This window comes from Nerophis lumbriciformis, linkage group LG01, assembly GCF_033978685.3.
Source record: "Nerophis lumbriciformis linkage group LG01, RoL_Nlum_v2.1, whole genome shotgun sequence".
In the NCBI taxonomy this organism is placed as follows: Eukaryota; Metazoa; Chordata; class Actinopteri; order Syngnathiformes; family Syngnathidae; genus Nerophis; species Nerophis lumbriciformis.
In genome coordinates, this window is record NC_084548.2 from 49,113,765 (window position 1) to 49,136,500 (window position 22,736).

Below are 22,736 nucleotides of genomic sequence, written 5' to 3' on the forward strand. Positions count from 1 at the left end.
AAAAGTCTGTTTCTGTCTCCACTTGTGCTTATGATGTGTGTTCAGTGGTCACACAAACGTGGCAATGGCGTGCCTGAAACGGAAAATGTCATCGCTAGACGGAGGGCCAAGAAGGAAGAAGCAATGTGTCTTAAAAGAAAGCATCATCATAGCTTCCTCTCTGACAAACAGACACTTATCAATCCCCAGCTTTTCCTCACACTTGAGTGCTTCCTCCTTGCAGACTCTGCTTATTATAATGCATTCTCATGGCTGTCTCATGCAGTAAATGAAACTGAAAAGGCAATGCAGGAGGAAATGAAAACACTCCCTATGTGACCTGCAGAGGTTTTCATCCCTGTATATTTGCGTGGGCTCGAGCTCGTTGTTCTCCAGGCCACAGAGCCATTCAAGAGTCTTATCTAATGACTCCTCTGGCTGTGTAATTGCACACTGCTAAGAACTACAGTATTACGGGGGATTATTTAGTTGTGTGGTGTTTGACACAGCTATTACTGTTCCAGAAGGGCATGTAAAGCAAAGTCATGCGACACATGCAATTGGCACTACTGTTACTCTGTGAAGGTTTTGCTGTTCGCCCTGGCAGTTCTCCCTACTAAATCACATCGTCATTTTTTTTTTCCAAAGTGTTAATTAAAAATTCTGGCTGATTTCTATCATGTATCAGAAGCTCACTTTTCTATTTAGGTTTGCTGTGAGTCTAAGGTTATGCTTCTATTTTCTCTCTGACCCGAATGCTGCTGGAATAGGCTCCAGCACCCCCGCGACCCTGAGAGGGACAAGCGGTAGAAAGTTGATGGATATATATTTGGTTCACCTATCTGCTTTGATTTCCCAGTCACATGATTTATTTAGCTGTGTGAGGTCTTTCAGAGTGCTTTGCATCTCTGCCAGTGCACTCCGTCACATTTGACATACTTGATTTCTTATATGCCTCTCTTCCGGTTTGTATATCTGTCATCCATCATCTCCCTCAAGTAAAGTGTGCACTGCTTTTTGCAAATTAAAAGAACCCGGCCACTGTTAGTTGGCAACTGAGTGTAGCTCTTGCGGTGGAAGACAGTTGCATTCGGGTTGGCCTCGCTTTTACCCCTTTGGAGATTTTTCGCTAAGTGCTTTGTCTGTGGTTACTCAAGTTGCATAATAAAGGTTTTTTGAGCCTGGGACATACTGCTAATAGAAATAAAGTCACTGTAACCTAGATGTGATCAGTTCATTTTAGCTAGAAAAACCTGATGATGATCTTTCTTGGCTGGAAGCTGGAGCTTTTCTGTGCTCCTTTAAGTTGACCACCACCTCGATTGGCGTCTTTTATAATCAATAATAAATCAAAATGCAACAGACAAGGCGAAATAAATGCAAAGGGTAACATATGTCCTCTATTTTCCGCTATTCTTCTACCCCAGTGTTTCTCAAACTGTAGTGGTATGCAGGTTCTATCTAGTGGTACGCCAAATAATCACTTAAATAAATATAGGGCTGTTCCGATGCCAATACAGCCCTTTTTGGTGGTGTAGGTATCGGAGAGTACTTGTAACTTAAAACCATACTACCGTATTTTCCGCACTATAAGGCGCACCGGATTATAAGGAGCACCTTCAATGAATGGCATATTGCAAAACTTTGTTCATATATAAGGCGCACATATGCATCCATTAGATGGAGCTGCGCTAAAGGGAATGTCAACAAAACAGTCCGTCAGGTCAGTCAGAATTTATTAATAGATTACAAACCAGCGTTCTGACAACTCTGTTCACTCCCAAAATGAATAAACAGCTGTTTTATTATTTTCTCCGAGGTAAAGTCAGTGACGTGGTGTTTTGTTTATCTTTTAACAACAGCAAGGTATAACAGTAGTACAACATTTATATCACATAGTAGAGGGGAACTTTTCCCTGATTCAATAAACACGTAAAAAACAGTGATACTGTTACGGTAAATCAAACGTAACACTCGAAATAGTGCAGAGCAATAACAATATATCAATAACTCAACGTTGCTCAAATGTTAATGTCACACAACACAACACACAAAATAAACATGTTAAGCTCACTTTATGAAGTTATTCCTCATCCACGAATTCCTCGAATTCTTCTTCTTCAGTGTCCGAATTAAACAGTTGGGCGGATACGGCATCCAACATGCCCGGCTCCGCCTCTTCGAAGTCGTCATTAATGGAGTCAGTGTCGCTGCTGCTCTATTCCCGTGTTCTACTGCGTGACTGACCGTCTTAAGTTTAAACTCTGCGTCGTAAGCCTGTCTCTTAATAGGAGCCATTTTGGGGTCTTTACATAAACAAACAAATGGAAATCAAAACGGCACACCTCGCGCAGTCATATATCCCAGCATGCACCGCACGCTTCTTCTTCTTCTACGGGGGCGGCTGCTTACCGTAGAAGAAGAACTTCTTCTACGGGGGAAAAAGAAGTTGGCGGCTGCTTACTGTAGTTGCGAGACCTAAACTTTATGAAAATGAAGTTTAGGTTTGTTGTGGCTCAATATTGGTCCATATATAAGGCACACCGGATTATAAGGCGCACTGTCAGCTTTTGACAAAATTGGAGGTTTTTAGTTGCGCCTTATAGTGCGGAAAATACGGTAATATGTATTTTGTAAGTAACCCCAGGTGTATACCTAAATAGAGTGCACACAAGCCAATAAGTCCACTAGCATGCTAATGTTGCTGCATGGGCATGACTTCTTCTTTGCCCCGTAAATGGAAGACCAATTCACCAATAGAGGACTGCGCTACCAAAGAAAACATCAAACTCGAGCTGCCAAGTTTGCACGGCGACTTACTGTTTTGAGGGATGGGACATTTCAATACAAGCAACTTAATGAAGCACTTGAAAGCCAGCCATGACGAAGTTACAGTGGCTAGAGCTCATGAGGCGAGACAAAAACAACAAACCTTGACAGATTCATTCCAGCGGAAAGAAAAGTTTTCACAAGAATCCCAACATATGCAGTAAACTTATCGAATTCATAGTATTGGATAATCAACCGCTCTGTGGTGAAAAATTTAGGATTTTGAAGCTTGCCTGTGTGTAAATACATGACCAAAACAGCCCTTCCCGATCTGTATAAGACTGTTCATAAGCTCATCTTTACGAAATTACAAATCTGTCAGCGTCACGACAAGATATTTGGAGCAGTGATGTCACGTCTATTAGTAATTTTCTTAACAGCAGCTGGGTCGGCCAGGGGGCTATACCATCTAACAGATAGAAACCATCGGTAAGTTTTCTTGCATTTTTACAGAATTCCTATATAGGAAAGGCCTTCCAAAGCATCTTGAAAATGGTAAATGCCCCCCTGAACCCCCTAAAAAGGCCTCCCACAGCTGATATTTTTCAATTCCTCTTCTTTCTTTTTTTTACCTCACTGGGATCCCTGACATATCCAATGTATATCACTTTTTCTGCAGAACTCTGCTTCCCTCCCTCCATGTGACTCTCGTCTCCCGCTGGCTGCTCTGTAAACAAACCTTGCCCATGCTGCTGTGACGTAGTCCCTGTGATTACCGTAATATGTCACTGAAAAGCGCAGATTTCAACCATTGGAAACAAAATTATATAATTCAAGACTTACGGTAATTTGAAAACACTACTGCACATCCTATTGCCAACTTTATTTTTTAAGTTTAAAGTAAAAAAAAAGGGAAACATCCAGCGGGCCGGCCTGAAAAGCTTAACGGGCTGTATCATTCCCAGCTGAAGTGTGTAGCGCTGCATAAACTGCGTCTTTGCAGCTGCCATGCCAAACCAGTGTCACTTGACTGCAACCTTCATATCTCATTGGCCAACTCTGAAACATGTTCGATTGCTTCAGTTTTAATTTACGAGCTACTACTCTAATCAGCGCAGGTGCAAGCAATCAGCTGCGCCTGTTGTGGCTGGCGGCAGACTAATGATGTACAATACCTTCTTTTATTTTAAATTATCCACTCAAAATAATGAAACGGTAAGATGCAAAGACTTAAGTCAACTTGACCATCATCTTTGTAGTTAGAGCTCCGTGTAGTGCTCGCAATTTATTGACGGCACAATGTGCACATTGAACTCCATTGTAAAAATGTGTGTTTTAGGGCTGGGCGATATATCAAATATACTCGATATATCGCGGGTTTGTCGCTGTGCGATATAGAAAATGACTATATCGTGATATTCGAGTATACGTTCTCACGCAGTTGCTTTTAGCTGCGGGCATTACACTACAGGCTCTTCTCACTCTTTCTTGTCTCTCCTTCTTACAGAGACGTAAAACAAGCGCACCTTCTTACATACGTCATATACTGTCGCGCGTGCAACGTCATACGCTCTCGCGTAGCAGATAGGTAGCGACATGGGTAAAGTTAGCTGTGGCAGGTGATGCTAGCGGAGTGGTGCGAGTGGTAATACGAGAGAAAGAAGGTGCGAATCTGGTAACAAATGAAGGAAGAATTAATTCCCAAGAAAAACAGCACAGTGTCCATCGTCTGGCGGTAATTTGGCTTCAAGCTGGAAAATGTTGAACAAGTATGCGGCAAAAGCGCTGCTAAAAAAGTAGCAGCACTGCTAATTTGTAGCATCATTTGAAAAGTCACCCGCTGGAGAATGAAGAGTGCTTGAAACTGCGGCTGTCAACATATCCGTTCGGTGCCACACCAACAAAATGCCCAAACAACCATTTCCAGATCAACACCGTATGAAAAAAATTGTCAACAACAGAAGGAGATGACATCCGCTGTAATCTACCACATAGCGAAGGACATACACCATTTGATTTCCTATTATGCAGCTAATTTTTATTTGACAGTTACTGAAATATCTTGTGACATCATGCACACAAGTGCACTTTATTTGTTTTTAACTATTGTAGTGGCGTTCTGTACAAAAAGTGCGCTTTAATTTAGTGTTGTTTTGATATGTAATCTTAGTGACATCATGCACAAAAGTGCACTTTATTTGTTTTAAAGTATTGTAGTGGCGTTCTGTAAAAAAAAAGTGCATTTAAATGTTTTTAGTTTTGTCATCTTAGTGACATCATGCACAAAAGTGCACTAATAGCTGGTTTTCAAATGTCTGATAATCTTGCACTTTCTGTTTTGAAATTACATGAATGTTTGTGCCACTGCTTAATAACTGTTTAATAAATACAGTTTTGGTAAATTGACTTCGTTGTGATTTCCCTCTCTGCATGAAAGTTTAAAATTAGCATATATTAATGCAGTATGAAAAAGAATTTTTTTAATGTAGACACACAGAATCATCATACTGCTGTGATTATATGCATCAAGTGTTAATTCAAGAATAAGGCAAAATATCGAGATATATATTGTGTATCGTGACATGGCCTAAAAATATCGAGATATTAATACAAGGCCATATCGCCCAGCCCTAGTGTGTTTCTACATATGTTGTTTGTTCTATTTTATTTAATGTTCAAATCTACCATGTTCACATTGGTTAAGTTTGTAGTTATGTAACCTTTAATTTGGCTATTATGCTGTCATTTTGACAATTGTTTTGATTATATTATATCTGCAATATTTGAGTGATGATAAATTAATATGTTGTGGATTTCACCAATGTGCCAGTTTGAGTAAACACTTTGTTGCTTTTCCAAACACGTCTTTAATGGTAAAATGCCATCATGAATATGCTGAACAGGAAGTGCTTAAAGTTTAATGGCTTTGTAAATACACTGAGACAACGTCTAAGTTCATTGTGTTCTTCATAGTGATTTTGAAACTGCACCAATTTTTTCCCCAGAATTTTTAACTAACTTGAAATGTTTTGCCAAGAGGATTAGTTGTAATATATACATTTTAAGAATGTGCTTGTTTTATTTTTGGCCAAAGTAAAACAAACAAAAAAAATATTTTGAAGTTGTCTTGATTTTTTAAATTGTTATGCCATATTTGTATCAGTCCGGCACGCGTGGGAATAGATCTTCCTTCATGCGGCCCCTGAGCTAAAATTAGTTTGACACCTCTGTTTAAGAGTATTTAATGATAAAGAGTTGTTTCTTCACTTCCAGTTTGTGATGTAACATGGGTACACTTCCTGTTGTAGACACGTCCGTGTGTGGATCTTCTACCACTCTGTTCTAATAGAGCACGGCCTGTAGGTTTGATAGCATAGTTACTCAGACAGCAATGTGTTCATACAAGTTTAAATTGGGGTAAAATGTTTGTAAAGGAAAAATACGTAATTTTGTCATGTATTCATGTTAGCATTTAAGTTAGGTAGCGAGTAGCAGAAATTGAGGTGTTGGGCCACAATACCCAGCAATATGTTTGGAGGACAAAAGGTGAGGCCTTTAATCCCAGGAACACCACTCCTACCGTCTAGCATGCCCTGGGCCTGTTTTCTGCCAATGGAACTGGTGCTTTACAGAGAGTAAATGGGACAACGAAAAAGGAGGATTGCCTCCAAGTTCTTCAGGACAACCTAAAATCATCACCCCGAAGGTTTGGTCTTGGGCGCAGTTGGGTGTTCCTACAGGACAATGACCCCAAACACATGTCAAAAGTGGTAAAGGAATGGCTAAATCAGGCTAATATTCCCAAAGTCCTGACTTAAACTCCATTGAGAACATGTGGACAATGCTAGTAGTCAAATATTCAACCAGAAGCTTGTGGATGGCTACCAAAAGCGCCTTATTGCAGTGAAACTTGCCAAGGGACATGTAACCAAATATTAACATTGATGTTTGGATACTTTTAAACCAGCAGATTTGGTCACATTTTCAGTAGACCCATAATAAATTCCTAAAAGAACCAAACTTCATGAATGTTTTTTGTGACCAACAAGTATGTGCTCCAATCACTCTATCACAAAAAAATAAGAGTTGTAGAAATTATTGGAAACTCAAGACAGCCATGACATTATGTTCTTCACAAGTGTATGTAAACTTTTGACCACAACTGTGTGTTTGTGTGTATGTATATATATATATATATATATATATATATATATATATATATATATATATATATATATATATATATATGTATATGTATGTATGTATGTATATATATATGTATATATGTATGTATAAATATATATATATATATATATATATATATATATATATATATATATATATGTATGTATATATATATATGTATGTATGTATGTATGTATGTATGTATGTATGTATGTATGTATGTATGTATGTATGTATGTATGTATGTATGTATGTATGTATGTATGTATGTATGTATGTATGTATATATATATATATATATATATATATATATATATATATATATTATCAACTGTGCATTGACTAACCCCTCTGCCACTTCACGGTGGCAGAGGGGTTAGTGCGTCTGCCTCACAATACGAAGGTCCTGAGTAGTCTTGGGTTCAATCCCGGGCTCGGGATCTTTCTGTGTGGAGTTTGCATGTTCTCCCCGTGACTGCGTGGGTTCCCTCCGGGTACTCCGGCTTCCTCCCACCTCCAAAGACATGCACCTGGGGATAAGTTGATTGGCAACACTAAATTGGCCCTAGTGTGTGGATGTGAGTGTGAATGTTGTCTGTCTATCTGTGTTGGCCCTGCGATGAGGTGGCGACTTGTCCAGGGTGTACCCCGCCTTCCGCCCGATTGTAGCTGAGATAGGCTCCAGCGCCCCCCGCGACCCCAAAGGGAATAAGCGGTAGAAAATGGATGGATGGATATTATCAACTGGATTATTAATGCCAGATACAATACATAAAGTAAATAAAAAGTAATTAAAATAATGAGCTAATTGTTGGGTGTGTTATTTTTGGTATATACTACAAATGATATTGTCTGTTTTGACCAGCATATGGAGAGGTCCCAATGTGAATTGTGTGGACAGCACTGGATACACCCCTCTACACCATGCCGCCTTAAATGGACACAGGTAGTGGTTAATGCCACGTTTATTTATCTTCCACATTACATGAGGCCTGCCCTCAATGCAAAATGTCCCTAGAGAATATAGTATATCATGCTATTGATTTAAAAGTTTGCAAAATCTATGTGTATCTTACTTGAGTTTATACTCTGCCTAATCCTTTCTTCAGTCAGGTGGTGGAATTGCTACTACGAAATGAGGCCTTGACCAACATAGCTGACAACAAGGGCTGCTACCCTCTGCACCTTGCAGCATGGAAAGGAGATGAGCACATTGTCAGGTTGCTCGTCCACCAAGGACCTTCGCACCCCAGACTCAACGAACAGGTCGGGCCTTGCCTTTACAATGTCAGATACATTGGTTTTGTGATTAAAAAAGATCATCAATTGTTTGTGGAAAATATCTCAACAGCCATTTTTAAGACCAACAGAATGATATCTACAATATTGAATTAAAAAAACTTGCTGTTCTTAGAAGTCATTTTAGTGATCAAATGGTAAAATATTATATCAGCAAATGCATGTGTGATGCACCAAATGAATGTCCATAAGAATGTGACTCCGTGCACTTCCCAGCATCATGACTCACACTTTGACAAAGTTCCTGATACCATGCAACCTGGAAATGCTTTGAGCCCTGCTCGTGTGAGAAGTGCTTGTTTTCTCTAACCTTGTTAACCATGTTAGTTAAACCAATCGCTGCAGACTGGTTTGTTTAGGGTGTACCGAAATGACCCACTATGAGATTTATATATTGAACCAAAACACCCTGATCGTAGGATAAATCTCAATGTGGGTCATTTTGCCCAACCTAACCATGACATCTGATTGGTCATTAACACTTTTAATTGTGCTCTCATGTTTACTTATGATCATCCATGTATTCATTGCTTGTCTGAACAAAAACATCAGCTTATCTTTTCTTCCTCCCTACCAGAGCTCTGTAGACCATAAAGAGTTCAAACGCTGTGGGCCCTTTGACCCTTATATTAATGCCAAGGTGTGTACACCACGCTGCCACAATGTTTTTTTTGAGTGCTTTGATGTGTTGACTTGCTGTGGGTTTGTTGCTAGTGCTACTGCTCCTGGTGCCACTCTACTGCAAATCCATTACTTTGCCTTTATCTAGCTGTCTCTCAGTGGATCTCTTGCTTTCTGCTAATCTATGCTAGCGACACTTTTCCTGCCTTAAAAACATGGACTACCACAGGTTTTCTTGCAATAATTCTGCATGTGACTAGAGGAGATGCAAGAAAAATATTATTACATTTTGAAGTAGATGTTAACTAATCATTGTAGTGTGTAGCAATGTTTGTTCAAACACTGAACATGTTTTGGCGTGTAATTTTAACAATTACCAAGCTGGAGGTGTATTTGATGTTCCACTCATTAACCACTATTAAAGAGAATGAAGAGTTTACACCAGCTTGCCCAAATCTGTGTGGGGGGCGTGGCTATGGACGTGGTTAAAATGTCATCATATCATTTGTTTAACCTAGACTTAGATTTAGACAAACTTTAATGATCCACAAGGGAAATTGTTCAACACAGTAGCTCAGTTACAATGATAGAAAGTGTAAGGATGGAAAGGACAATGCAGGTATAAATAGACTAATATAGCGACAAAAAATCTAGCATATATATATACGAATATATACATAAAATGTGTACAGAATAATATATATACAGATATATTATATTATGTTTATAACATATATACAATATATACAACACATGTACAATATTACAGTATATACAGCATAAAATAGAGAGTAGATCCAGCAGGAAATAGAAAATAGACATTATAAACGTTATAAACAAAAAGAAGTAGCTAACATGTCAGGGTGGAGTGTGGAATGAAGGAGTTCTTGAATCGCACAGTGCGGGAAGGAAGTTGAAGGAGCCTGTTGGAGTATGAGCTCCGCTGTCCCTTAATTGTCAGGTGGAGTGGGTGGGCAGGATTGTCTGTCGAATAACTGTCGATAATGAATATATTTTCTATAATAAAGGCTAAGATAATGTACATGCATTTAAAAATAAATGTTACTAGTAAGTGGTATTAACACAGTTTTTTGCTCTATTTTTATAATTATGGGCCTACTGCAATGCAAGTGCCCCTTCACTTGTTATTATTACTGGACAATGTAACACAAGCCCAATACGAGTGGTGGCTGCTGGTGGTGGCTTTAAATATGAGTACAGTCTCCAAAACAGATGCAATTTATAAAGATGCTAGATTTGACAAAGAAAGTCACTTAAAAGATTGTAAAATGCTCCTTTTGAACAGGAACAACAGAATGAAAATTTCAAAATGCTCTGGCAGTGTTTTATATTTCAAGATTGTTGATTTGCTGTCAATCACAAAGAGATTCAGCCTCAGACAGATCATCCAAGCATCATGCAGAAGCCCGGATGTCTAAGCCAGCCGAACCCGAGCCCACTTCGCATTCTCTTCTATAGACACTTTACTTCCGTGGACGGGAGAAAGCTGAGCCTTTATCCAATGACTGTTTAGTTGGGCTGCAAAGGAACAACCCACTCTATACTCCGGATGAATGAGAAGAAAGTCGCGTCAGCTATCGCGAAAGTAGCTGATACCGAACAAAAATGTGAACACAAACGTACATATTTGACCACTTTTTTCATATTTTAGGGGAAGCTGAACTTCCCTTGCAGTCTTAGAGCAATTGCCACTGCAGTCTTGAATCCCCATCAGGGTCCAAGGTGAACAGCCTCTGTCATGTTAGAACAAGGCGGGTAAGGTAAGTCGGCAAGTCAGATCTGTAACTTCGGGACAAGAATTGGCTCTAAGGGCAGGGTTGATCTTCCTGAAGTGCAAAGAGGGGTGTGCGCGTGCCGGGGTTAGAGAAGCCGCCGCCCCAACCCCAAGCTGCCAGTCGTTGGAGGCAAGGTTCGAGCGAAGTGGCCTCGAGGGCGACACCTCTGTCTTACTGCCGAAGCTCCAGACAATCGCGTGCATATTAAAGTTAAAGTATTGTATTGATACCTTAAGTACTTTAAGTATTGATTGTCTCACACACACACACACACACACTAGATGTTGCTTGCAGATGATCGTTTTTTCGGTGGCCGAATTTTCAGTGCACCATTAGTCAATAGCGCTTAAATAATAGGCAATGTATCCATTCATACAATGTGTCATTTTTAAGGTGTGGCTAATATTTGGCATCAAGCCAAGCAGCTCTGCGTGCATCTACATATTTGTATGTGCACAGCAGGGGAGCTAGTTATCTATATTATCTTTAAACTTATTTTGCAGGTCTGTAATATTGTTTAAGTATCACCTTTGGCGAGGCATGTTTTAAAGCACTGCTGGCATCGCCACACTTCCGCATTTAAAGTTTCACCTTGATAGTTTTGAAGCCCAAATACCTCTGTATTGCGCTTCACGCACCCTCTTTATTAACCAGTATAATTGCTTTTATTTGTAATTTTTCCTCTCAATGCTCTTTCTCCTTGTGCGCTCTGTGATTGTGTGCGTGCTGACACACTTAACATGCTCCTCCGCTCTGTACATCACCGCCGCACGGCAGCATGCGGACGGAAAAAAAATACAGCAATTTTTCAAAGACAGTAAAGTACCATTTTCAATTCATTGGTACCGTGATGGGCAGCACGGGGGAACAGGGGTTAGTGTGTCTGCCTCACAATACGAAGGTCCTGGGTTTGATCCTGCGCTCGGGATCTTTCTGTATGGAGTTTGCATGTCCTCCCCGTGACTGCGTGGGTTCCCTCCGGGTACTCCGGCTTCCTTCCACTTCCAAAGAAATGCACCTGAGGATAGGTTGATTGGCTACACTAAAATTGGCCCTAGTGTGTGAATGTGAGTGTGAATGTTGTCTGTCTATCTGTGTTGGCCCTGCGATGAGGTGGCGACTTGTCCAGGGTGTACGCAGCCTTCCACCCTAATGTAGCTGACATAGGCTCCAGCGCACCCCGCCACCCCGAAGGGAATAAGCGGTAGAAAATGGATGGATGGATGTATGGATGGATGGTACCGTGATACTTTATTACTACCGATATACCGTACAACACCCTGTGTGTAATATGTTCAACCTCATCCTCCACTGATAGTCATACCTGATAATGATATTTACAATACATAGAAATGCAGTTTATTTGCTATTGGCTTCAAGGAGCAGCTCCACACTGTGTATGGACACACATAATTAGCTGCTAGATGCTTGTCAGCCGGGGGACTAAAAATAAATACAGTGTCAGTCTGAAGGGGTCTGGCGTTTGTGCTCGTCAATAAAATACATTAATCACATACATTTTCACGTAAATCGACCGATACTGATCGGTGGCCGATCAAAAGGCACATCCCTAATATATTGTCAGTGTATTATAGCACACCTTACAACAAGTGCTACTGTAACAAAGTGCCGAGTCTCCATCTTATTTAGTCTTGTTTATTTCATCATCATCTAACGAGGGATGCCCTATGACCTGCCTCCATGTTTGAGTTAGGCTGCTGACTCTGACATCATCAACACCCCCCCCCCCCCACCCCCTCCCCGACCCCTATCCCCACCCCTGTTAGAGCGGTGCAAACATGTCAGCCTCTGCGTAATTGTGTTTTGAGCAGGCATAGCTGGAAGCGCACCAAGGCCCTGTAGATAAAGCTGCACACTATTTTTTAAACATGGTCAACTAATCCTCTTAGTGTTTGGAAGGGAAAAATGACTTCTTCCATAGCAGCATCTAGCTGCCTGTTACCGAGTTGTAGTTCCATTCAGTCAGTGTTTCTTTTGGGATGTGTTGACATTATGAATGATGTCTTAACGTAAACAGTGGTAGTTTGAAGGAGTGGGCACTATTGCTTATGTGGCTAAATAATTGATGGATTGTTATGAATAAATCAAAAAGGAAGATGCTCTAGCTTTGGCTGTGGTTGATGGCATCGTGTGATCTAGCAGGAGGGGTGGAGAGAACCATTTCATTAGGAGGAGGATGGGTAGCTTTCAGTGTAGCCATCTCTTTGCATCAGCATCAAACAGAGATTTCCATGCCACGCTTGTCTCTGTGTAGCATGGAAATGGGCGGTTTGGCCCCACCTCCAACTTGGTGCTCATGTGATGTTGAGGAGAGGATGAGGCACAGCGTTGTCAAGGTAACACTATTGCGGCTTATTGGCCAAACTGTGGTGGCAAATGGCCAAGTGAAGACGGAGAGCTTTAAGGGGAGGTTTCAGTTGTCTACCTCAGGGTAGCGAAAACCTTCCCATCTGCACTGGATCTAGTTGTTTGTCATCTTGGTCCAAGAGGCCTGACAGGCTAGTGCACGCTCTCCTGATTTTTGTTGAGTTGGTGTTAGGGTTGTATGGTATTCTAGTACTAATAAATTAAATACGGGTACTATACTGCCTTTGAGAAATACAGGTACTTTTCATTCATGCGCCTGATGGTGCACCAAGCCGCATGTCGCAAGCCAACACACGCACAGACCATTTGCAAGCCAAAACAGCATGAAGATCGAAGAGCGAGAATAAACATATTTTGGCTTTAAAACTAACAATAAAGGTGGCGCTATAAAGATTGAAGCTAGAGCGGTGCTTTAAACATAGCTAGCTAGCCTGTCCACAGTCAGTGTTTTAGCTACTTCTAAATCACAAATTCTCTCCGCCATTGCGACAAATAAACTACATTTCTTACAAATATCATCCCTGCAGGACGAGGAATAGCTAAATATGCTTCACTACACACCATAGGAGGATACAATAGCCGACCGCTAACAGCAAGCTTGCGCTCCCGAAGGTAAAAAAAAATGGGTGGTACTATACAAATATCGACTGTAACGCTATATAGTAGATACCACAATGGTTATATCGATATTTTTTATTATCACAAAATATTTCAGGCTTTTTTTCATTGTTTTTAAACTCAAGAAATACATCCCTGGACACAGGAGAACATCAATTATGACCAATGTATGATCCTGTAACTAATTCAAATTGGATTGATACCCACATGTGTAGTATCACCCAAAACTTAAGAAGTATCCAAACAACAAGTAGATACATCATCCATCCAAACATCCATTTTTTTACCGTTGTCTCATAGTTTTGACAAAATAATAAAATGGGAAATGACACACTGACACACATCAGCAGCCAATTTAGGAGCGTTTGTAACCAGTTTGCTTACTTACTAATAAAAGACAAGTTGTCTAGTATGTTCACTATAAATTAATGCCAAAATGTTTCTTTTATTGACATAAGAAACACATGTTTAATTCATCGTATGTAGATTTTCTGTTGAAACAAAGCCAGTTAAGTTTTTTGTGGTCCCCTTTATTTTGAAAAGTATCGAAATACATTTTGGCACCGGTATCAAAATATTCGTATTGGGACAACCCAAGTTGTTGTGGTGGTCTAATGAAAAGCAAAAAAAAAAGTAGTTCCCAACTTACAGTGGCCGCAGTTCTGTTTTTGATTTGGGTGTCATGGAAAATAGATGTATAAACATTTGGTAATTGATATTGATCATCACGTCTCATTGAAAAATCAATGTATTGTCACAAAATACCATTATTTGAGATCATTTTTAAAGTTAAAAACAAAACAATCTGTATATTAAATGCCATTATTTTGTTATTTTACTGTTCCTCTATTTCTATGCGTACATGTTTATTTAAAAATAAGGCTGTCAAACTTGACATATGCGATTAATCACAAAAAATATTCATAAGCGCAGATTAATAAATATATTTTGTTCGCACATGGTCTTTTACCTCAATCGCGGATGGTTACCTGAAAGGTACGAGGGATGTTTTCCGGTCAATGATCAGGTCAATGCATACACCAATGCAAAGATGAGCGAGGAGACTCCAACTGGTAAACTGGCATTTTTTTTTCAAACACAGAGGGAGTTGCTAGGATGTACGCTACTAGTACATCAACAACAAGCAGTGTACGACAAACAAAGCCAGAGGAGTATGATGTCAAGACTTCAAAGACACAAACGTACCACAGATAAGTTAAGCAACACCTTTGCAGCAACTGCGATTGATCGCGGTTAATCAACATTTTGATTAACTTTGTTTTAAAAAATTACCGTTTAATAAACAAATTCTCAACTAGTATGTTTTAGGGAGACATTCTCGTAATTATCATGAATGATTACATTTATGTTGACATTTCTGTAGTTTGTGTGGAATTGATAATACATGAATGTTGTAATTTAGCCAAAATGGGGCATGTCAGGTGCAATTTAGGTGGTGGAGTGGGCGTTGCCCAACATGAATGTTTGCTAGTTTGATTCTCAATCCTCCTGTAACAATGTCAGAGTATCCCTTAGCAAGGTACTGAATTCCAAGTTGCTCCAGATGCAGGTGAATAAGGTGACTGTGTCAAAGCGCTTTAGGTGTCATGAAGGTTGAAAAGCGCTATACAAGTGAAGCCCATTTACCATTTACTTTTTCCTGCAACAAAAAGAAGCACAATTATTTGGCTGTTATATTATGGAAGGAATTAACTCGTAGTCGTCCTATTTAAAATTATAACACTGCAAGCGATCTGATTTCATTTTTGACAGTTTTTTTTTTTGTTTCAATGCATTTTGTTTTTCTTTAATAAGATACAGTTTACAGTATAGCAATGGTCTGCTCAGGCTCATGCAAGGTCCATGTCTCTATATAGGTCACTTGTCTAATACAATATATGTTTAGATGAATTCATCTGACCCAGTCATGCATATCTGAGCATGTAACATTTGGAATGTAAAAAGAAAACACAGGTTTTATCAGAGGTTACCTTGCGGTTCTCATACCCTGCCCTTAATGTGCTAAATAAATTAACTATCTCACAGCGACTTGTCCAGAGTGTCCCCCCCGCGACCCCAAGAGGGACGTGCGGTAGAAAATGGATGCATGGATGGACAATTTTTACAATTGTGGTGCGGTTTACCTACGATTTGTCATTTCAAGAGTTATCGCTTTGAGATTGCACCCAAGATCTGAAAATGATTTTATGTCAGTTGTGTTTACAGGACATGTTCCATTTAATCACACGCACCCTGGACGAGAACCTAATCTTCCCTTTTAAAATGGAGAGAGTGTCCAGTGCAAAAACAGTCCTAGTTTGTGGCAGGAAGTTAGTGAGACATTCACCTCGTCACAAAGCTGCAAGGCTTGTTCACTTTGGAATGTGTGGCATTGTCCAAATAAAACAAGTTTTTATTATAGTCCTCTTGTCTGCTCACAGAATAAACATCCTCAGAGCTCTTAAAAACTGGTCTTCCAGAGCCTATTTGTTGTCTGATTTGACAACACAGATATTATTTAATGGAGAAAAAAACTGTCATACATGCATTCCCTATTCAAACAGAGCACAGCATTGTTTGATTGTGACTGTAGACAGATTAGATGTTGGCATCAGGCGTGCACACATGGCCCCTTGGTGCACAAGCAGCAACAGCTGCTCGAGCTCATCCCTCCTTCTTGCCACCCGCCTCCACTACTACTGCCGCTGGGGGCTAGGGTGACGTAACCTAACTGTGCCGCCAGCTAGGACCTCACGTGACAGAGGTCGCCTGTCAGACCGTGTTACCGTCTCTGGGGCTGCAGGTTAAGGGAACCACACAACATAATTTCTTTGCTCAGTCACAGATCTTTTCCCTGCAGAATCTGGAATAGACAAAAGAACCACGATGGTCAGGTGTTCCTTGAAAGCATTGATCAATAAGCATAGATCTTAATCTCATCTTGTTTGACATGTACTGACATCTAAATCAGGATGGGCTTTTAGACTGTGGTGTTCTGCAGCAAAATGGTTTTCATGTAAACAACATGCTCTCTCCAGGAAGGAGGCTGCTGCCACATAAATGTGAATCTTTTTCTCAGTAAGGCTGTGAGGCGTCTGTGCCATTTGCACAATAACCCCGAAGAGCTCCATCTCGCTGGTGCACGTTTGTTGGTATGCTGATGTTGGAAGATCACCAAGATTATACACATTTTATTCTTAGAATGTAATAGCAAAGCAATAATTTTTTACGTGAAAATTGTTCTCATGAATTGATTGTTAATTAAAGGGGTCCTATGATGATTTTATTCTACATTGAAAACACGTCCTGTTCAGATCATATGTATTGGATACGCTTTGGTGTAAAATTTGCTCCACAGTCACATTTACTACCTGTTTTTTAAGTCTGTTTGCAAGATGTTTATCTCTAGAGGCATCCCCAGATTGCAAATGAAACCATGCCCCACACTCTCCAAAAGTATCATGTATATCTTTTAAATGTACACTGTTAAATATATATACCGTACATTGTATCTTGAAGTCGTCGCTGCAATTTTTTTCCCCAGACACTGTCGAAAATAAACTTTGTAAACAATATATAGATCCACACCATCACAACACTCTGTACAACTGCACACTCTCCGATCAATATGACATGCATAAAAAAAGCTGTGTTAAGCAGCGTTTGTCACTAGATGTTGCGCATCTGTGTTATGCACATGCCACAATTAGATTAAAATAATACTTTATCCTACCTTCTTTCTGTGTTTCCTTGTGGCCTAAAGCATAGGTATTACTGAGAGAGTTGTTCAATTTGTAAGTACCGGTAAGTGCTTCCACCTCGCAATGACGTCACAAAGTAGCCAGACATCAAAACTGCATGCAAGCTCACGGCAAAATCCATGAACCTTGTGATTTGCCATTTTGGCAGTGTTTAACATGAGTATCCAACTTTGTAACAACATTTATAAGTCAGAAACGAGTAAATTCATCATAGGTCCCCTTTAAGAATGTTGTATTCCATTAACCTGACTCTCGCCAGACCCTTGTAGTTTGCTGAGTTCCACACAAGGATCTGTGCTCGAAGGCATAGCAAAATCCTTCCAGATAGCAAAAAATAATGAACCAATCAGGATCGCCGGGCGGGATTTCATAGATGTGACGTAGCGGTGAAGCGACTGTTTGATTCAAAAAACAATGGCGGAACGCTCGCTGCGTCGTGTGCTGACATTGATTCTGCTATTGCAACTGTTTTGTCGTATCTATTGAATATTAATTATTTAAAAGATGAACAGAGAACGGTTTTGAAGGCTTTTATTGGTGGCAAGGATGTTTTGGCTCTTCTTCCGACCGGGTTTGGATTTCCCAGCGTCGCTCTCATCAGCGTCACGGGTTGATTTTTAATGTGAGTTGTTGAAGTAGCACATCATTCAAGAAAACGGACACGTGGTTTATCCAATCACATACAATTATTTTTTTTACAAGACCCCGCCTTCTGAAATACATCTCCTATTGAGAACTCCCAGATCCTTGTGTGGAGCTCAGCGAACTGCAAGGATCTGGCAAGAGTCAGGTTAGTATTTCATGTCCTGTCAAACAATAAACTTTTTCATCATAATAATCACACGTTTATCCTGATTAATCATGATTAATAGCATTTTATTACTTAATTGCTTAATTTGTATTATCTTTAAAAAGACCCCAATATTTTAACACAAATACACAAACTTGTTCAAAATATTTTACTTGAATGCACATCATTTATTTGCTGAAAACTTTTTAACAGTGTTTTTTTAAGTCATGTCTGGGTGTATTTTGAAAGGAAATTTGCCACTGAGCACACCAATTGCAGTTCCCTCAATCATTTTTGCTCTGATCACTAACTGTATAGCAACCTGCAAATCTTTCAGGTAATCATCTGCAGTTGGTAAAGGAGAATATGCTGTCAAAATAAATTGTGTGACTAATCTGTGTTCATACATGGTTAATGCAATATTTTTTATTAATCACACGAGTTAGGGATGTCAAAGTTAATGCTTTAACATGTATTAAGTTGAGGTATCTCGACTGACTACAAGTAGCCACAACTTTGCACCTGTAAAATATAAATTGATCCATGAGTTTGTATTGCTCGTTTATAATTGTGACCGTCAAAGAGCGCTTACAGCAGTTTATTGTTGTATCTGTACAACTGTATTGTATCATGTTGACACATGCTTCTACAAAAATGGGGTGTTTGATTCAGCTCTTGGATCAAAGTCCAATAGATTGTGTAAATTAATTAATTTCCCCTCTGGGATGAATAAAGTACTTCTGATTCTGATAAATGACCTTAATGTTGTGTTTTAGTGAAAATGCTATCTTAGTGAATGAACATAGTGTCTACATATGTTGCAAATATCACCGAAATAACAAGCTATGTGTATGACCATAATAAACTGCTCATAAGTCAAAAAGAGTCCTTAAAGTTGTTTGCTGTCAATTTGGAAGCTTGTTTGTAAGTTCCAGAGGAGGCCTGGTGTCAAATTATTAACAAAAGGAGTCTTTCTAACAAAGCAGGATCAGCTCACCAGGTGTCTTTGTTCCACTCTGGTTGTCGCCTAGAAACAAAGGTCTCCTGTAACTCCAATTCATACACACATTTGCATAATCATGACTCTTTTTTTTTTGTCTTGAATGTGCTTAAGAATAACAAATATGGCTACTGAGGCAGCAGACCTTAATATGTGAGGAAGTGAATCATGCTGATGTAATCACTGTGTGTGTGTTTGCATGCTGAAGTCATCTCCATCTGCAGAGTTTATCTCACTAATAAGCAAATGCTTGACAATGCGGCACAGATGAAAGTGGGCACGATACTTATTTGTTACGGTCTGCCTTGATTCTGCTTGTGTGTTTGAGTTCATGTTGTCACAGGAAGGCGGGAAGAGAGGAGAGATGCTCTTCTGTGGAATGACTGGCTTTTAGAACATGTTCCCTCTACAATCTGTGGTCTTATCTGCCACACCCATTTCTTCTCTCAGTCAAAAGCCTTCTGGGCTACATTTAGTTAATTGTTTGCAATTGTCGACCGAGTCTTGGTTTCTGTTGACTTTACTGTGGTGGACAGCATATGGACTGCAGACGTTGTATAGTTATCATTAGCAGTATCTGGATGCACCACAATTTTAGTTAAGACTATCTTACATTGTTGCTTTTCCCATGCTATCCTCAGTGCAGCTCTGTAAAGTCTGCCACCTGCTGGCCATGTAGTTATCAGCAGGGCTAGAGCTTTTTACCTTGATTAGTATTGATTTTGTTGATTCATGCAGTCATTCGATCCAATAAGCAACACATAGTGAGTTCATATCGTTATTGTGTGATATTAATTGCTGCGGAGTATGCTTGCGTCCTTTTTTAGCCATGAATGCAGTACAGATTTATGAGTGTGCAAAAGAGCGTGCATACATGAGGTTATATGTGTACAAGGATTAATTACTGTAGCATGAGATTAAGAATGACTGTACTGTACTGGGCATTGACTGCCATTTGGTACTCTCTGTGGAGGTTTATGTTGTAATCCTTTCACTGTTATGTCCTCACAATTCCAGTTACATGAAAGGTTGCTTATCTCCATTGTTACGTGACATTTTTATTACATCTCACGTGGTGAATAAGGACAGAATTCGGCTCACCAACACAGACACGACCTCACCAAGTGCGTTTATGTTCAAGTGGTCCATGCGTCTCCTAGTTCCACACCTGCCTGAGTGTTTCTGTCTATTTCGTCAGCACCACTACACCCTCCTTTCTCTACATCTATCTGCACTGTGTGTTTAATGGTGGTTGGTACTTTCTGTGGTGTTTTTTTGTCTAACCCTAATACCAATTGATGCTAGTCACAACTTGTCCTAATTTGCCCTAACATTTAACTATTTTCCTGTGTTTCCGCTTCTAAAACCGTACGTCTTTCCTCGATAGAACAATGACAATGAGACGCCGCTGCACTGCGCCGCTCAGTATGGACACTCACAGGTCGTCCGGCTACTGCTGGAGGAGCTGACGGACCCAACCATGAGGAATAACAAATTTGAGACTCCCCTGGATCTTGCTGCACTGTACGGCCGCCTAGAGGTGGTCAAGCTGCTTCTCAGCGCCCACCCAAATCTTCTCAGCTGCAACACCAAGAAGCACACGCCGCTGCATCTGGCCTCCAGGAATGGACATCTGTCTGTGGTGGAGGTGCTGCTACATGCTGGCATGGACATTAACTATGAGGTGTGTGTTTTATTTACATATTTGGTACAGTGGACATAAGGTACGTCGTCAAAGTATGCTTGGATGAGTCTGATTAAGGATGGTCGATGTAGCCTAAAATCTATATTGCAATATATATTGCAGCCTCCTGCAATAAAGCTATATATCAAGATGTATTATTTAGTATATTAAATGGTAATAGAACCATTTCAAAACAGGTTACAAATGCTCCAAATTAAGCTGCTGATGTTTGCGCTAACATATTACGTAATTTCCAGTTGTATTATTTCATCAAAACTATTATCAATCTACTTGCTAATTTACTGTGTCGTTACCTCATGTTGTAAACATATGTTAAAACATTTCTTCATCTGTTGTTTGGCAACTTAAGATTCATTTTGACAATACTACTAATTTGGGTGTCGATTCACTACCAAGTAGTTACAGGGGAAGTATCAGTCATACTAATGCTGAGACTTAAACATTTCAAGATCATTGAATGATACCATTTTTTATCACAATTATGATCAGACAAAAACACAAGATGGCAGTGTAACAACATCAACTTACTTTTGAAGGAGTACTGCATATTTTTTGGATCATCTACAATCCTTTTGTAAGACAAGAACACATGTTCTTTATGCATTCCTAATTGTAAACAAATGCAATCAAAAGTCACCTTACAATGAAGCCTATGGGAGTCACAAACATCCAAACGCCTCCATTAAGGTTTTATATACATGATGTAATTATACATGTAATGTCATAACAGTCTAATTATAATAAGTTGTAATATTCATTATTTTGCTCATTTTAAGCATACTTGGCACATTAATTGGAAAAACGCATCACGACGTTCACCTTTTTTCCCCCAACAGTATTACTGATTATTACTCACTACTAACTTAATGAGAGCCAACAAACATAATAAAAGGTCACTTACGGTATAAGGTCTGCTGTCATTAGGATGCTGACTGATTAAATCTTGTTATATATGAAGAATGACTCATAGTCCTTGCGAAGAAAAGGGGGGTGGAACTAAGCGTCTTTTCGTGTCGTTCTCGTGATTTCCAGGTCTAAATTGTCTGTCAAAGTGTACCAACTTGTCGGATTACGTTCTCATCCTTCTACTATCAAGATGAGAGACATGATTATTGATCTCGAATAAACTTTTACGAGCTCCGACGTGAGAAAGTAGCTCACTAGTAGATGCTGTCAATATAGGCACACAAGCTAGTGGTCACGGCGTCGCCAAGGATAGTTTGTCTGCATTAGCGCTTATAATGACATATCACTAATACTTGGTTAATATTCAAGTCGCGAAATGTTAATTGTTGGCGGTTTTTGCATGGTTATTTATTGGGTTTTCTGGGTGGAATAGAGGACCCCCCATTGGCTCCATTGTAAGTATACTTTTATTTACGTTTATTTACAAGTTATAATGCATTAAAAAATTACACTGGTCGTCTTGTCTTTCATGTAAACAATAGGCAAAAAAAAAAAAGAGCAGTTTCCCTTTAAATTATTTTTTACTATTGGCTCTGATTTAAATATTTTGTTTTTTGCCCTTAAAGCCCTCCTGTGTCTAGGGCATTACTTCCTAAATTTGTAAACAGTAACGAAAACAACAAGATTTTGTGTTAATGAAAAAAGTTTATGATCAATACTACCCTGTATTATCGACCATATATTGATACTATACTTTGTATCGTTACTGTTGATGTTTGATTACATTTAGTAGTAGTAGTAGTAGTAGTTGTTAACATGTTAAAAACAAAGCAAAATAAATGATAATTAAAAACATTTACAAGTAGGTACCACTGTATTTTTGCCTCATTCAAGAAGTGGGACTATCCAGAACTAGCTG

The 22,736-nt window shown here is 39.5% G+C and overlaps 1 protein-coding gene across 3 annotated transcripts in view; it reads left to right on the top strand.

Annotated features, from left to right (window-relative positions):
* LOC133622540 (ankyrin repeat and SAM domain-containing protein 1A-like) overlaps positions 1 to 22,736 on the top strand; it is a 112,037-nt gene that overhangs the window by 28,620 nt on the left and 60,681 nt on the right. For 2 of the 3 annotated variants that reach the window (XM_061985371.1, XM_061985375.1), the window contains exons 2-5: positions 7,799 to 7,879; positions 8,043 to 8,199; positions 8,810 to 8,872; positions 20,594 to 20,890. In XM_061985371.1, the coding sequence (XP_061841355.1) occupies positions 7,799 to 7,879; positions 8,043 to 8,199; positions 8,810 to 8,872; positions 20,594 to 20,890 (598 nt within the window). The remainder of the gene's footprint in view (positions 1 to 7,798; positions 7,880 to 8,042; positions 8,200 to 8,809; positions 8,873 to 20,593; positions 20,891 to 22,736) is intronic. The other variant, XM_061985379.1, reaches the window with a different exon arrangement.